Genomic DNA, 10,322 nt, shown 5'->3' on the forward strand with positions numbered 1-10,322 from the left:
TCGACTTCTTACCTTTCTCAACGTAGACATCGCTTAACTTGCATAGGGGCTTCGTCTCTTTCCAGTGCTCACCTGCTTTGGGATCTGCATCAAATGACAATTATATTTTATCGATTATGACTTTTTTTAAGCCTCGGAGAGCATTTTGAGATTCTTTTCAGCAAGCAAGTAGAGCCAAATTTATACCAAAACTTGGATTTGAATTCTGTCTACATTGAAACTCTCAGTCTCACCTTTCAAATGAACGTCCTTGAGCGCAGCTGCAAAGTGTTGTTCTGCCGTGTCCAGGTCCCCTGTCTGCAGAGCCCTGCAGCCATTTCGTAGTTCTTCGTCGTGAGTACTGTAGAAAAAGAGTTGACTTTTGCGATAGTGATCCTTTAAGAATAATGTAGCTTTAATTAGAGCTTTAGCTTTAGTGAATTGTATTCCTAACTTGACGGAGTATATGCATCTGACTTTGTTCATACTAGAGGAACCAACACACAAACCTGTCCGTGACTTCCTGTGCCTTCTCACTGCTGGTATCACGCTGAGCTCCGACCATTCTGTACAGAACCAACAACACATGGTTTTATTAAACTGAGGACCTAACAAGTCACTGAAGACGAAAACTCGGGCATGTAGCAGAATCAGGGCTGAATATTGACTGTATATTACAAACCTTCCGTAGTTTCTCCTGCCGATGACGTCACGGCTTTCTTGTACCGACATGGGAGAAGACGCCAGCTGACTTTCATTAACACCTTTCTTGTTCCGTAGTGGCTTCGTTTTCGGGCGTTTCTTTGCCTTCTGGGTTGAAAATATCATGAAGATACAGAATAAGTGTATTTTTTGTAGGCAACAATTCTTCAATAGCATACAGGGAAAAGTAGGATTTCAACCATACATTTGAACCATCAACGTAATATACTGCACACGCATATAGATAAGAATATCTAATGATAGTTTTGATTACTCAAATAAGGCTGACGATTTAAGTACATGTGTAACACCCTAAACATGTACCATAAGAAATGAGAGGAATTTTCTATGTTTGAAAGGATGTGTACATGTACTTTCTAACCTTTCGTGCTGTCTGCTCAACTTTCTCTGAGTACTTGATGCGGTGCCTCAGCGTTTCTCTGTCGTCTGAATCTTCACATCGGTCCAGCGCCGCTCGGTACAGGCCAGCTGATCTTGCAAAAGCTGCTTCGTCCTTTCCTTGCCTTCCCTTCTCTAGGTACAGGTCTCCGAGGCTCTTCAACGATTCTATTTCTAGACGATTATTTCCTTCAACTATTGCTTTAACTAAGGAGTTTGTATAACCCTCAATCAAGGGTACGACACCAAATACGTTCATGGTCTTATTTTTCATTTCGTGAAGGGTCATGGACACAGCTAATATGGTATTGCCTGAATTTGTAGCACGAGCTTTTACAATCTCTTGATCGTGCACCAGTTTCGTGCATTTCTCTGCATACTTGATACGATGCTGTACAACTTGCTTTTCCTCGATACTTGTGTAATATCGTAAGAGTTCTGTGTACATGGAACAGGCCTTGTGGAAGTTCTCTACTTTATCATTAGTGTTCGTTTTTGCTTTATGCAGGTACAAATCTCCGAGACCTTTCAAGGCTTCACACTCCAAGACCTCATTTTGACTACCGATAGCGTGAACCAACTTCCGTGCATAACCGCTCTCAACAACGTCCAGATCAGAACCAGTTTTAAAGATAAAATCAAGTTCCCGAAATTCGTCCACCACTGCAGACAGTTTGGCGTTCACCTTTGCCATGTTGTGTGGCGTATGCGTTCGATCTTTGCTCTTCTATGCAGATCTAAAACGATGTAGATTGTATATGAATGAATGAATGAAGTTTATTGCTCGACAATCGTACATGGTGCAATGTGTGGCGGTAAGACAAAACTAAACAATCTTACATTTCTTTCTACAAACTACTATCGATACAGTACATTAGGTACATATATAGAAAATATCCTTGATTTATGGGAGATCTAGATGAGACAAAGGTGATTTTTCATTATTTTGTGGGGGGAGCTCGAGGGTAGTCGTGAAAGGCAAGAAACACATTTCTGTTTATACGTCGACTTAATCCCCGCTTTGTTCGCAGTACATATGTAAAATGTTCGGCGAAACTTTCAGCTGTATGCTGTACCGCTAATGACTAAGGTTAGTGGCCTGATTTATGTAAAAACTCACCTTTTAGCTTCCACGAGAGATAAAACTGTCGGCCTCAGTTCGCGACTGCCACGAAAGCGGAAGTCCCCGACATGACCCCACCTTTATGGGGGGGGATTCCCCTTGGAATGTTTCATTTACCAACAGGGGTGATACAGGTGAGGGGTTGTAGTAAAAACAGCTGGATGATAAGAACTACATAACCCTTAATATATATATATGTATATATATATATATATCTGTGTGTGTGTGTGTGTTAGATAGGTGATTGTTGAAGTAAAAAAAATCAGTTGTCACCCTTCAAATAACCATTTAAAAGAAATTGCCAATATCATTTTATAAAAAAAAGTGCTCCATGTATAACTGCTTGCTGTAAAACATAATCTTGAGGAGACACAAAGTTCTTCAGGAGAGTGTCAATGTCAGGGTCTATTAGTCTCTTCGAGTATCTGCTTCACCCGTTTCGACTCCTCATAGTAGGATATAGCCTTTCTGTAATCACCAAGCAAACCGTAGGCAACACACAAGCTGTTAAGTGACGAGGCGATGTCAGAATGTGCGTTGCCCTCACCATAGATACTCCGCTGCATCTGTAGTGTCTGTTCATAATAGCTGACGGCCTTTCTGTAATCACCAAGCTTACCCCAGGCGGCACCCAAGTTGTTAAGTGACAAGGCAATATGAGGATGTGCGATGCCCTTACTATAGACACTCTGCATCATCTGTAGTGCTTGTTCGTGATAGCTGACGGCCTTTCTGTAATCACCAAGGTTGTCCCAGGCGGTTCCCAAGTTGTTTAGTGACGAGGCGATGTAAGGATGTGCGTTACCCTCACCATGGATACGCCGCTTCATCTGTAGTGCCTGTTCATGATAGCTGACGGCCTTTCTGTGATCACCAAGGTTACCCCAGGCGTTACCCAAGTTGTTAATTGACGAGGCGATGTCAGGATGTGCGATGCTCTTACCATAGATACTCCGACTCATCTGTAGTGTCTGTTCATAATAGCTGACGGACTTTCGGTAGTCACCAAGGTCACTCCAGGCCGCACCCAAGTTGTTAAGTGACGAGGCGACGTCAGGATGTGTGACGCCCTTACCATAGATACTCCGCCTCATCTGTAGTGCTTGTTCATGGTAGCTGACGGCCTTTCTGTAATCGCCAAGGTTACTCCAGGCGGTACCCAAGTTGTGAAGTGACGAGGCGATGTCAGGATGTGTGATGCCCTTACCATAGATACTCCGCCTCATCTGTAGTGCCTGTCCATGATATCTGACGGCCTTTCTGTAATCACCAAGGTTACTCCAGACTGCACCCAAGTTGTTAAGTAACGTGGCGACGTCAGGATGTGCGACGCCCTTACCATTGACACACCGACTCATCTGTAGTGCCTGTTCACAATAGCTGACGGCCTTTCTGTAATCACCAAGGTTCATCCAGGCGGCACCCAAGTTGTTAAGTGACGTGGCGACGTCAGGATGTGCGACGCCCTTACCATGGATACTCCACTCCATCTGTAGTGCTTGTTCATGATAGCTGACGGCCTTTCTGTAATCACCAAGGTTACTCCAGGCGGCACCCAAGTTGTTAAGTGACGACGCGATGTCAGGATGTGCAATGCCCTTACCATAGATACACCGCCTCATCTGTAGTGACTGTTCGTGGTAGCTGACGGCCTTTCTGTGATCACCAAGGTTCGTCCAGGCGGTACCCAAGTTGCTAAGTAACCCGGCGATGTCGGGATGTGAAGTGCCCTTACCATAGACACTCTGCATCATCTGTAGTGCCTGTTCATAACAGCTGACGGCCTTTCTGTAATCACCAAGGTTAACCCAAGCGGTACCCAAGTTCATAAGTGACGAGCCGACGTCAGGATGTGCGTTACCCTCACCATGGATACGCCGCTTCATCTGTAGTGCTTGTTCATAATAGTTGACTGCCTTTCTGTGATCACCAAGGTGATACCAGGCGTTACCCAAGTTGTTGAGTGACGAGGCGATGTCGGGATGTGCGATGCCCTTACCATGGATACGGCGCCTCATCTCTAGTGCCTGTTTATGGTAGATGGCTGCCTTTCTGCGATCACCAAGGCCACTCCAGGCAGCACCCAAGTTGTCAAGTGATGTGGCGATATCAGGATGTGCAGTGCCATCACTAACAATACGTCGCATCATCTGTAGTGCCTGTTCATAATAGCTGACGGCCTTCCTGTAATCACCAAGGTGACTACAGGCGTCACCCAAATTGTGAAGTGACGACGCAATATCATGATGTGCACTACTCTCACCGTGCCTTGATTGCTCCTTTCGGAGTTGCTGTTCAGTGCATGCCTTTGAGTTATTGTAGTCATACAGACTTTCATATACAGAAGCTTGTAGTGTTAAAGAGTTGTCGTAAAGAACAGAGGGCTGTTCTAGTGGTTTGTGATTGCTAAGCTCCGGAACAAAGTACTTTAACGGTGTCGCGGTGTAGTAGTATCTCATGAGCTGTTTTATATTGGAGAAGTAAAATATTTTTTTTGTTCTCTCCTCAATGTCATCATTGAGTGATATTGACGATAAAACTGACATGTTTTCCACTTGACCGCGGTTGTTCATGTAAGTACGCAGCCTCAACTCTGCCGAGATGCTGACAAGGACCATCAAGTGATGTGCGTTCTCATCACAGATCGTTCCCTTTTCGTGCATCTTCTGGATAGTCTCCCAGATTGTGGTTGGCTGGATGTCACAAAGTAGCGCCCAACAAGACACTGCAATGCTTGAAAAGCGGTAAATTTCTTTCTTTACATCCAGCATCCGGCCAGTGGGATCGTGCTTTGCAAATGTTTGGACATTCTCCATCAACATAATGTTTGCTATTAGCTTTGCAATTTTACTTCCATTTTTCTTCAGTTGCTGATCCCATGCAGTTGTGTATTCATCGACCAGGCCTTGGTCCCCAGTAATCAAAGAAACATTTCCCAGGACACTCGCTAGGTGGTAGCCTTTCTTCAGATGGAGCGTAACGTCATCTTCCAGAACTTTGGCCATGTCACATGGTGTGCGGATAAGGTGACACGTTTTACCTCTGCCTAGTGGGGTTTTACATGCATGCGGCATTGCTCCATCGAACGAAAACCCACGCGGCGTTACAGAGTCGTAGAACCAGTTGTTTGGCTTATCATCTGATTCGAAGTCATTGAGAGACTTGATGGCCATGGCCGGGAGAATCGTTTCTCCAAGATTGATCACTTTCAGGTGAAGGTAGTGCGTGAGATTGTGAAAATACTTCACACTGTTTTCGGTGTCCCTTTCTATCAAAATAGCAAACTCCAGATCAGAGTATGGCGTTACCAATCCTGTGGCGTGTGAACCCAGGCCTATCATAGCGTACTTACAGGGAGGAGGACCCATTTCCTCCATACACTCGTCTACAAGGCCAGTTATGAATGTTCGTCGCTTATGAACAATGGTGTCAAACAATGCTTTGTTTGCTTCCACTCTCTTCTTCTCTACTTCCCTGATTTTGGGGTCGTTGTCATCAAGACTATAAGGATCTATCTGTTGCTCGATTCTTTTGATCTCTTGTTCCACAAAGCGGCGACAATCTGTTAACATCGATTTGTGTTTCTCCACGTCGTCGATGGGCACCGGTTTAGTGGTATTTAAGACATGGTTAACAAATGACTGGGTTATCTTAAGGGTTGTTTGTTTGATCTCCTCTCTGTCTTCCATCTTTGCTCTGACCAGTGCTGCGTTACTGAGCGCCGCAGCCTTGGTGAAGTCTCCTCCGTCTTTCGACTTCTTACCTTTCTTAACGTAGACATCGCTTAACTTGCATAGGGGCTTCGTCTCTTTCCAGTGCTCACCTGCTTTGGGATCTGCATCAAATGAAAATTATATTTTATCGATTATGACTTTTTTTAAGCCTCGGAGAGCCTTTTGAGATTCTTGTCAGCAAGCAAGTAGAGCCAAATTTATACGAAAACTTGGATTTGAATTCTGTCTACATTGAAACTCTCAGTCTCACCTTTCAAATGAACGGCCTTGAGCGCAGCTGCAAAGTGTCGTTCTGCCGTGTCCAGGTCCCCTGTCTGCAGGGCCCTGCAACCCTCTCGTAGTTCTTCGTCGTACGTACTGTAGAAAAAAAGTTAGAATAATGTAGCTTTAACTGGTGAGATTTGTATAACTCGACTGAGTAAGTATCTAACTTTGTCCATACTCTGTCCATACTAGAGGAAACAACACACAAACCTGTCCGTAGATTCCTGTTCCTTCTCACTGCTGGTATCACACCAAGTTCCGCCTTCTCCGACCTTCATCCTGTAGACACCAACACATGTTTTTATAATTATAATTATAAAACTGCAATGCTCTGACTGACCTTAAACAATTCACCGAAGAAAAACTCAGCCCTAAAGTGTAGATTCTGCTACATGGCCGAGTATTGACTGTAGTCGCTGCACATTACAAACCTTCCATACTTTCTCCTGCCGATGACGTCATGACTTTCTTGAGCCGACATGGGAGAAGACGCCAGCAGACTTTCAGTTCCACATTTCTTGTTCCGTAGTGGTTTCGTTTCCGCGCGTTTCTTAGCCTTCTGGGTTGAAGATATCATGAATAAGGGCAGAATAAGTGTATTTTTTGTAGGCAACAATTCTTCAATAGTATATAAGGAAAAGTAGGATTTCTACCATACATTTGATTACAAATAAGGCTGAAACACACTAAAATATACCATAGGAAATGAGAGAATTTTTTAATGATTAAAAGGAAGCGTATATTATAATTTCTAACCTTTCGTGCTGTCTGCTCAACTTTCTCTGCGTACTTGATGCGGTGCCTCAGCGTTTCTCTGTCGTCTGAATCTTCACAGCGGTCCAGCGCCGCTCGGTACAGGCCAGCTGATTTTGCCAAAGCTGCCTTTTCTTTGCCTTCCCTTCCCTTCTCTAGGTACAGGTCTCCGATGCTCTTTATCGATTCTATTTCTAGACGTTTATTTCCTTCCACTATTCCTTTAACTAAGGCGTTTGTATAACCCTCAATCAAGGGTATAACACCATATCCTTTCATTTCATGAAGGGTCATTGACACAGCCAATATGGTATTGCCTGAATTTGTAGCACGCGCTTTTACAATATCTTGATCGTGTACCAGTTTCGTGCATTTCTCTGCATACTTGATACGATGCTGTACAACTTGCTTCTCCTCAACACCTGTGTAATATCGTAAGAGTTCTGTGTACATAGAACATGCCTTTTGGAAGTTCTCTACTTTATCATCAGTGTTCGTCTGTGCTTTGTGCAGGTACAAGTCTCCTAGACCTTTCAAGGCTTCACACTCCATGACCTCATTTTGACTACTTATAGCGTGAACCAACTTCCGTGCGTAACCCCTCTCTACAACATCCAGACCTGAACCAGTTTTAAATATAAGATCTAGTTTCCTAAATTCGTCCACCACCGTAGACAGTTTGGTGTTCACCTTTGCCATGTTGTGCGGCGTATGCGTTCGACCTTTGCTCTTCTACGCAGATCTAAAACGATGTAGAAAAAATGCGGTAATTTTTCACCAGTGTCCTCGCATCGCATATATATAATACGCCTGGAATGGGACAAGTAAATCAGGTAATAGTTAAAAATCAAACATTCGTATGCGCATGCATCTTCTCAAACCTTCTTAGTACGGTACGATCGACTTGGAAAGCACCCCCCCCCCCATTGTAGTTGCATTGCGTCATGTGACCGAGGCAAGTAAAACTAGCTAACTGCCAGTATAAGTCTTTGCCCTCCTACAGCTGGCACCAGTGAATGAAGAATTATGAAATGTGTACCCACAACAGTGCTCACTCGAATGTACATGTATAAATGTTTCATTGGGAAAACGGTAGATTTAGAGGGGACAAAGGTGATGATTTTTCACTGTTTAGTTTGGGGAGGGCAGCCGTGCGGTTAGGCCAGCAAATCAAGCAACACAGTGTTACATCGACTTTATCCCCACTACTTTATCCCCACTATGTTCGAAGCTGTCAGCTGTATGTTGTACCGTTAACGGTAAAAGTTAGTGGCCTGATCTATGTAAAAACTCACCTTTTAGCTTCCACTAGACTAGAGATAAAACTGTTCGCGACTGCCACCTGTGAAAAGCGGGTAACGGCTTCATTTAAGTTGTCCCGAGTATGCAAATAAGTATATTAACATGTAACACATTAAGAAATTTGGAAATGTGGAAATCATATTATTTTTTTGCTCGCCTTGTCTTTTTTTTTGCCTATCGCCTTAGATTTTTAGTCTGTGGAGGATGTCATCCATAAAATTTACCTGCTGTGGCCTTATGATCCGGTAGTGTATTCCGTATTCCGATGAATAGCCCCACAAGGCACAATATACACCACTCTTCGAGTACAAAGAACGCTTTCCATGAAGGGAATGGCAATTAACAACCTTAGCTATCTTTAGCTGTGGCTATTTGGGGCACAGTTGGACGTATTTCGCTGCTACTACCAGTGGTCTTACGTATAGCCCTACAACATACAACACTACCAGCAACATGAGCCCGATTCAAGAGTCGCCACGGCTATACCCAGGCTACTCGTTGCATTTGTAACAGTTATCGTCGTATTTACGACATCAATGTAGCATAGCAGGTCGTTAATGAAGATTTTTTATCGGACTCACCCTCTGAGAGCACAGTAGAGACGGGTTCCGATCAGCTCCCCCTAACACTGAGAGCCGAGGTCCCGGATTGTGGAACTTCGTAGTACATGTATATTAATGTCCTTGGTATCCAGAACACGGTGCTGTATCCCAAAACATGCTCAGGGATAATGTTGGGTAGTCCTCACGTATCCAGAACCGTACCTCAACTTAATCCTAAATTCATGCAGACACAAAACTAGATAGGCGGCGGTTCTGAATCAAGGTGTGGGGGAGGGGCGCTGTACATGTGCCGCAGCCGGTGTTGCAGGGCTCGAAATTAAAGGTGGTCCAATGGCCACTGACCCCTAAAATTTAGGCTGGGACAACTAAAAAGACACTTTGGGACATTTTTTGGGCAATAGAAAAATTATCAACATCAGGATGTCACTGCCCTTCTTTTGTTTATCAAGCACACATCCCGGCTTTTGGCTCCGGGAAAGTCCCCCGTGAGTTTCCTGTCTACCCTGCAATTATAGTGCGCATGGGAGTCAGAACTTAAGCAAAATAAAGTTGACTTCAAATTGAACTTCAAGTTATACAATACTTCCCGAAAAACAGGTTGGGACAGTTCATCCTCACTTCCGGACATTTGAAATTTATTTTTGGGACAGTGCTGTAGTTAATTTCGAGGCCTGTGTTGTATAGCCAGTATAGCAAATGTATAGCCAGAAACACGCGACCAAAACACAAATATATTCACATGCTAATCACGTTGTATGAACCAGACGTAGTGATGATAAAGGTGTCAATAGACGCAACGTTTAAGGTTTAAAACTTAGCAGGTTAAACCATCTAGGTGTAAGCCTGCATAATGATATGCAAATTTGTAAAAAAAGTGTTTATGTTTTGCAGGGCTCGAAATGTATTTTTGAGAATAGCCTGCACTGGTGCACCCAACCTAAAAAATTGGGTGCACAGAAAATATTTTGGGTGCACCATATAAGATAAAATAAGAATGTCAACAAAAACTAATTACAAACTAACTATTTCATAAGAAAGTATCATAACAATGATTCTATTATGTTTCTAACACTTAGATGTTAAGAATATGCTGTATACTACAATACATTTAACATCATACGTACGAAAATATTTGGGTGCACTGGTGCACCCACATGAAAAATTGGGTGCACAGCTCCAAATTTGGGTGCACTAAGGTGCACATGCACCCAGTATTTCGAGCCCTGTCTTGCGACGACGATCCGTACATGATAGACAAAAACTGAGAAATGATAATTAACGTATACCAAAGATACTAGGAAGCCAATATATGTACAACAAGCAACCAAATTTTATTCCACTGCAACTACATCGCAACATAGCCACTGAGAATATAATACAAATTACAGAACATGCGTCAATTTGCAACTAACTACAGAAAATGGCAATTTGCAACTAGCTACTGGAGTCGATGCGTATATGGGCTACATTACACGAAAAAAGAGCAAAGAGCTCCATAGCGAA

At 43.4% G+C, this 10,322-nt stretch overlaps 2 protein-coding genes across 2 annotated transcripts in view; both read right to left on the reverse strand.

Moving 5' to 3' along the window:
- LOC109471381 overlaps positions 1 to 1,803 on the reverse strand; it is a 4,802-nt gene extending 2,999 nt beyond the window's left edge. Inside the window, exons 1-4 of the mRNA XM_019770669.1 lie at positions 1,064 to 1,803; positions 710 to 789; positions 234 to 340; positions 13 to 84 (exon numbers count right to left, since the gene is read on the reverse strand). Of these exons, the coding sequence (XP_019626228.1) occupies positions 13 to 84; positions 234 to 340; positions 710 to 789; positions 1,064 to 1,774 (970 nt within the window). The 5' untranslated portion in view covers positions 1,775 to 1,803. The remainder of the gene's footprint in view (positions 1 to 12; positions 85 to 233; positions 341 to 709; positions 790 to 1,063) is intronic.
- A 798-nt stretch (positions 1,804 to 2,601) lies between these two features.
- On the reverse strand, positions 2,602 to 8,327 carry LOC109471382. The gene is made up of 6 exons (XM_019770671.1): positions 8,250 to 8,327; positions 6,958 to 7,696; positions 6,681 to 6,760; positions 6,188 to 6,294; positions 5,245 to 6,038; positions 2,602 to 3,516 (listed from the first exon to the last, which is right to left on the reverse strand). Exons 2-6 carry the CDS (start codon positions 7,651 to 7,653, stop codon positions 2,602 to 2,604), a joined length of 2,592 nt encoding a protein of 863 aa, XP_019626230.1. The 5' UTR covers positions 7,654 to 7,696; positions 8,250 to 8,327.
- Positions 8,328 to 10,322: the final 1,995 nt, after the last annotated feature.

This window comes from Branchiostoma belcheri, unplaced genomic scaffold (genome assembly GCF_001625305.1).
Source record: "Branchiostoma belcheri isolate BF01 breed outbred unplaced genomic scaffold, Haploidv18h27 scaffold25, whole genome shotgun sequence".
NCBI classification, from domain to species: domain Eukaryota; kingdom Metazoa; phylum Chordata; class Leptocardii; order Amphioxiformes; family Branchiostomatidae; genus Branchiostoma; species Branchiostoma belcheri.

Excerpts from the sequence above, each read along its gene's own strand:
- LOC109471382 (XM_019770671.1), bottom strand. The coding sequence starts at position 7,653 with ATGGCAAAGGTGAACACCAAACTGTCTACGGTGGTGGACGAATTTAGG. Across the intron at positions 6,761-6,957 it reads TTGAGCAGACAGCACGAAAG|AAGGCTAAGAAACGCGCGGA; the intron begins GTTAGAAATTAT and ends TCTTCAACCCAG. Across the intron at positions 3,517-5,244 it reads GTAAAACCCCACTAGGCAGA|GCCACGTTACTTAACAACTT; the intron begins GGTAAAACGTGT and ends CATCCTGACGTC.